The 5620-nt window shown below is 28.0% G+C and overlaps 1 protein-coding gene across 1 annotated transcript; it reads right to left on the bottom strand.

Moving 5' to 3' along the window:
• Window positions 1-434: 434 nt before the first annotated feature.
• On the bottom strand, window positions 435-5028 carry LOC145571313 (jasmonate-induced oxygenase 4-like). The gene is made up of 4 exons (XM_081630370.1): window positions 4924-5028; window positions 1882-2126; window positions 1456-1789; window positions 435-782 (listed from the first exon to the last, which is right to left on the bottom strand). Exons 1-4 carry the CDS (start codon window positions 5026-5028, stop codon window positions 540-542), a joined length of 927 nt encoding a protein of 308 aa, XP_081486496.1. The 3' UTR covers window positions 435-539.
• Window positions 5029-5620: the final 592 nt, after the last annotated feature.

Below are 5620 nucleotides of genomic sequence, written 5' to 3'. Positions count from 1 at the left end.
TATTTAGTTCGTGTTTACACCACATGGACACTTTTGTATTTTTACCTTTTTTTTTTTTTTTTTGACAGGGTATTTTTACCTTTCTCTCTCTCTTCCTTTTTTTTTAGATGAAATGAGAGTGAAGTGAGTTGTGATTTCAGAAATGAGTGTTGTGAGTATTTATTCACGAAGGGTAAAATACGGAAATTCATATAAATAATGCGAGCGGTGCCTAGTAAAATGGGAGCGTTGTTAACAACAGAGGAAATATAAAGGATGACATTAACTCTAAATTAAAGACATAAATACCAAGCATTTTTACTCTTAATTCGAAAACTCACTCTTATTATTAGTACATCAAGTAATTTCACAGCACAAACTAGGGTATTGTATTTGTACTAGTACTACTACAAGGTTACAAGCACAATTCTCTTCTAAACTATAAAACGATAAACGGATAAACTAAATAAAAATACATACGACATGATGATGATAAAACCAACAGTACAACACATATATTATTCAAAAGACAACTCTAGTAATTAATTACTCGTATAATTCTAGTAATTAATTTTGACAGCATTAATTTGCCTTTCCATAGAAGCCATATAAGTGAAGTAAACTTGGCCATAATCTTTGAGCCTCTTGAACATTTGGGGCCTATCCTCAGTTATGAGCTCCTTAAGTGGGCCAATCTCTTTCTCTGGGTTTGGAAGAGGAAGCATGGCTAATGAAATACGGTCACATTTTGGGTTTATAACCACTTTGTGAACTGGACTCTTAAATATACCATTACTTGCAATCTGTAATATCAACAAAATTAGCATTAATTAATAGGAGTAGAAATAAATTTAAGAATCTAAATAAGTATACACGTATGTTTTTATATATGGACAATTTATCAACAATAAACAACATTTTGATCTTACAAAATTTTAAATGTAATTTGATCATAAGTAGTCTAACATACCTACACCTATACACTTTACTCAATACCTAAATTTCGATTCAACATTATATAAAAAATCGTGTTTGTTTTTGATGTTATCCTTAATTAGCATTTAAGTTTTTGTTTTTGTTTTTGTGTTTTTATTTTTTTTTATTTTTTTTTAATAGTATCATAGCCACACAGTTATTAGAAAGTACGGAGTAATTATTTTGTATTAGTATCACAAACTAATACTCCATAAGTAAATTAAATTTGAGTTCCTGTCTCTAAATAAATACACAAACGTTGTACTAAGTTTGACTTTCATTTTACTAACTACATATTCTTAATACAAATTTTTTTAATATAAAATCTTATTATATCAATTAGTCTCAATAAATATTTTTAAAAATATCAACTTTTGTTTTTATTATTAGTATGTAATTTAAGATATTGATGGTTAAGTTAGGTATTGAAAAGCATGAAAGTTAAATTGTTGCATGTATTTGAAAATAAAGGGAAAACTAGGTACATATATAAAAGGGTACCTCCAATTGATCACCAACATGGATGATAATGGCTTCAGGGATGATAGGAACCTTAAACCATTGGCCATCTTTTAAGACTTGAAGCCCTTCAATCTCCTTGTCTTGCAGAAGAACAGTAATGGCGGAACCATCGGTATGTGCTTTCAACCCAACAACTTGATTCGCGCTAGGACACCGAGGATAAAAGTTGAACCTTGCATGTATTATGTCTTCCTTGTCATCTCCCCACAGTTCAAAGAAACGATTCTCATCCAACTTCAAGGAACGTGACATGGCTTTGAAGAGTGTCTTGGATACTTCCTTAGTCTTATTTGAATATTCGTGTAAAGTTGTCCTACAAGCAGAGGCGAAATCCAGAATTTTAAATTTAAACTCTTAATTGACATGTTATAAAATCGAATGACTATTATAGTTTATTTTTGTTACCTAAATTGTTGAGGTTTCTCTGGCCAAAATTCAAGTTGACGCCTGTGGTCTGGATGAACTTGAAGATGGAGTTTGTCATTCCAATTGAAATTCCCTTGCCGGATTGTGTTGTCATTGCCATAACCTTCAAGGTTATCGCCTTTTGATGAGTACTTCTCCTTTTCTTCTAGGGGCAATTTGAAGAATTCCTTGCTCAATTCTCGTATCTCATCTAGCAATTCACTTGTCATACCATGGTTCACAAGCTGAATACCATAGTAGCACTAGGTTAGACTCATTGTCATAACATACAGTAGATGCTAGCTCCTAGATATTTATAAAGTTAACAAAATACTATTGATAATTTTGTTAAGTAACAAAACATTTTACCACCGTACCAATTTTAGAGTTATAAAGTGTGTAGCTGACTTCAAAAAATATGCAGTAAGTATTACGCGTACGAAGATAATAGGAATGTAAACAAGAGGTAGCTAGATACGCCATTAAATTTTACTCCCTATAACAGGACATTTTATAGATTTGGATGCGTAATGTTAATGTATTGGACCACCAACACACGTACTCATGCACATTGGCGGTTCACAGTAGCGATATATATTACTATATGATGCTTTTATACATGATGTGACATAATTAATATTAGGTTAAATTAGTCACTAATTTAATAACACAACAACCTCCATAGTGGCATTACTGGCATAGTTCATACTAAATTACTTTCTTTTGCCATGAATAACTATAGGTGCATAGCACCTATATGTTAGCAAATATATAGGATGACATTTTTGAAATTAACTTCAAATTTGTCACATGAAAGTGGACCAAGGTGAAAGGAATTTTGGTGGAAAATATGATAGTAAAAAATACCCCTACGTGTATAATAATACACAAAAAGTACTATTAAGACAACTTATATTTAATGGTACATTATACATGCATAATAGTACACATAAATGTATCACTGTAGCATAATTGTACACATGAATATACCACTGTAGAAAAATCAAACGAAAAAAAAAATTTTAAAATCCCAAAACGCCCTCCTATATACATGCTAAATAAATAGGTGTTATGCGCCTATATACACTCTTTTGCCACACGTTGGGTTTTCACTTTTTCAATTCTTCTATGCTTTAGCCGTTTTCAATTTTTTTTTTTTTTTTTAATATTTTATTTTACTCTTTTTTTTTTTTTGAATTTTTGAAAAGTAAATTATAGAGAAAATTAGGAACATCTTCTCTTTTTTTATTTTTTTTGACACAAAATTAGAAACGTCTTCTCACAAGACCGTAGTTTTCACAGTTCAATTTGAACCTAGCTAGCACTCTACATTTCAATAAATAAATAAATACACTTACATAATTATATACTGTATTTTCACTTAAATATGTATACTGTATTATATATATATATATATATATATATATATATATATATATATATATATATATATATATATATATATATATATATATATATATATATATATATATATATATATATATAATGTGAATAATGTCTAAATAATTTAATGTTAAGAAAATTATAATCCGTAATATACCATCTCATCATCGGTGCAATTTAAAAATTCCTAACTAATAATGAAGGTACGTAAAAAATTGTACAAAAATTATACTCAGTACTTTATAGCTTGTTTGGTATCAACTATCAAGTATTAAGTGCGATAATGATTTTTCTATTTATTTTAAATTTTTATAATAAATCTGATCTTATATTAATGTTTGTTATTACAACTTGATTGTCCACCTTCAACAATTCAAATATCTTTTATTTCCTTCATAAATATTCTATATAGCCCATTATTTGTACATCAATATAGTATTGGCCGGTGAAATTAGGGAATTATTAAGAAAAACCAAATACTCATTGTCTTATAGTCATATTTAACACCATTAGTATTCCCCGTCAAAAAAAATTTACTATTATCTCATTTATTATCTTATTAGATAATTTCCGAGAAATATAGAAGTTTCCAGAGAAATATAACATAATTTTCAATTAAAAAATATAGAAGTTTCCAGAGAAATATAACATAATTTTCAATTATAATAAATCTTACTACGTATAATAATTAATAAATACTAGCTTAGGTGCACGAATTTTCAATAACTATTTTTTAAATTATATTATTAAAAAAATTTACTTTCGTATGTTATATTCATATCAATGGAATGGAACAACAAAATTTGGTAGGAAAAAAAATCAGAATAAAAATAATCAAGCATGTTCTCGGCAAGTTTTATTGAAGTATACATAGTTAAGTATTGAGTATAAGGATTAAAATTCTAATCATAAAGTATTATTCTAGGAAATAACAAAAGTTTCATTAGTTGATATGTGCATTTTATTACTTGTTGAAGTTTATAGGTTCTATTACATAATTTAAATAATTAAAAAAAAAAACTCCATGTCACAAATATGATAAGAATATTTTTTTGCTTAAATTTATAGTTGTCATTTTATTTATTTTTTTTTTTTTGAAAGATGCATCAAATCTTCTAATACACTTTATATTATATATGTAAATGATTTGTTTTTTCTAAAATATCTTCTAAAACTAAGGATACATCAGGAGATGACACGTGTCATTACTAGTGTGGGTTTTAGTATATAGTATTGAATTGATTGATATTGATTGATTGAATTGATTGATAATGAATTTTCTAGGCAAATTAATACTTCTAGAAAAAAAAAAAAAAAAAAAAAAAGAGTTTAAAAGGGAAAATTTCCTCAAAAAAAGCTCCAATATAGTATTATAGTATAGAGTAATAGATAGATACTTCGTAAAATATAGATACTTAAAGACTTCGTATGTAACATCATTCTATTCTATTTAAAAAAAAATAGACTCGAGATTGGACGGAAGGGGGTGTTATTGTGTTAAGGGTGCAAACAAAACTGAAAACAACCCCAAGTGCTAAGAGCGGATTGAAGTTTCGAAAGCTCTTCAGAGTTGGATGATGAAAGGAGCGAAAAGTCGATGATCGGACCGTCCATCAAAGGAAGAGGACCGTCACCAACTTGATGCTCATCCTTAAGCTGTTGGAGGTACATTTCAGGCACAACCCCACTTTGTAGTAATTCTTGTACTGGTTTCAGCTGATCATGTTTAGCTTCTGGTGCCATGTTTTATGTATGAATATTAAAGAAAAATAACGTAATGTATGTATGTATGTAATGTATAATAGAATAAAACTATATTGGAAATTTGGTCGATATAATTATCAACTTGTATTATGTTGTAGAAATGTTTGTAATGAAAATGAGACGAGAAGCCTGGCTTTTTATAATGTGGTTCATCAACTTACTATAACTTACTATTCATAGTTACGTTATGCTCTTGAATTACTTGGTTACAACTCTATTTATTTTTTTAATAATCTTTTCGCCAACCTCTTGATGACTCATTTTATTACTTAACTAGTTAGCTTCCTTTGAATGCTACTAGAACTCTTGAACAACAATAATAATTTGTGAATGTCAATAGAATGATAATAGTATCCCACATAATTATATTTTAATCATCAACACAATAAAAATGGATAATAATAATAATAATATTCCGACTATATTTTGACCATATAAAAATTGAAAATAATTGTACATGACTATATTTTAACCATCAAAATTAATAAATTAGACAACTAAAAGTGAATACAGTGATGGAGAAATAATTTTTTTTTTCTTTAAATGGAAAGAAATGTTTGTTGGGGACATC

The sequence above is a fragment of the Chenopodium album genome, chromosome 12, assembly GCF_948465745.1.
Source record: "Chenopodium album chromosome 12, dcCheAlbu1.1, whole genome shotgun sequence".
Classification (NCBI taxonomy): Eukaryota; Viridiplantae; Streptophyta; class Magnoliopsida; order Caryophyllales; family Amaranthaceae; genus Chenopodium; species Chenopodium album.
This window is presented reverse-complemented; position numbering and strand designations above follow the sequence as displayed.

Coding starts and splice junctions, on each gene's coding strand:
- LOC145571313 (XM_081630370.1), bottom strand. CDS start 5,028: ATGGCACCAGAAGCTAAACATGATCAGCTGAAACCAGTACAAGAATTA. Junction 2,127..4,923: donor AGCTTAAGGATGAGCATCAA/GTTGGTGACGGT, acceptor TATGGTATTCAG/CTTGTGAACCATGGTATGAC. Junction 1,790..1,881: donor GAGAAACCTCAACAATTTAG/GTAACAAAAATA, acceptor CTCTGCTTGTAG/GACAACTTTACACGAATATT.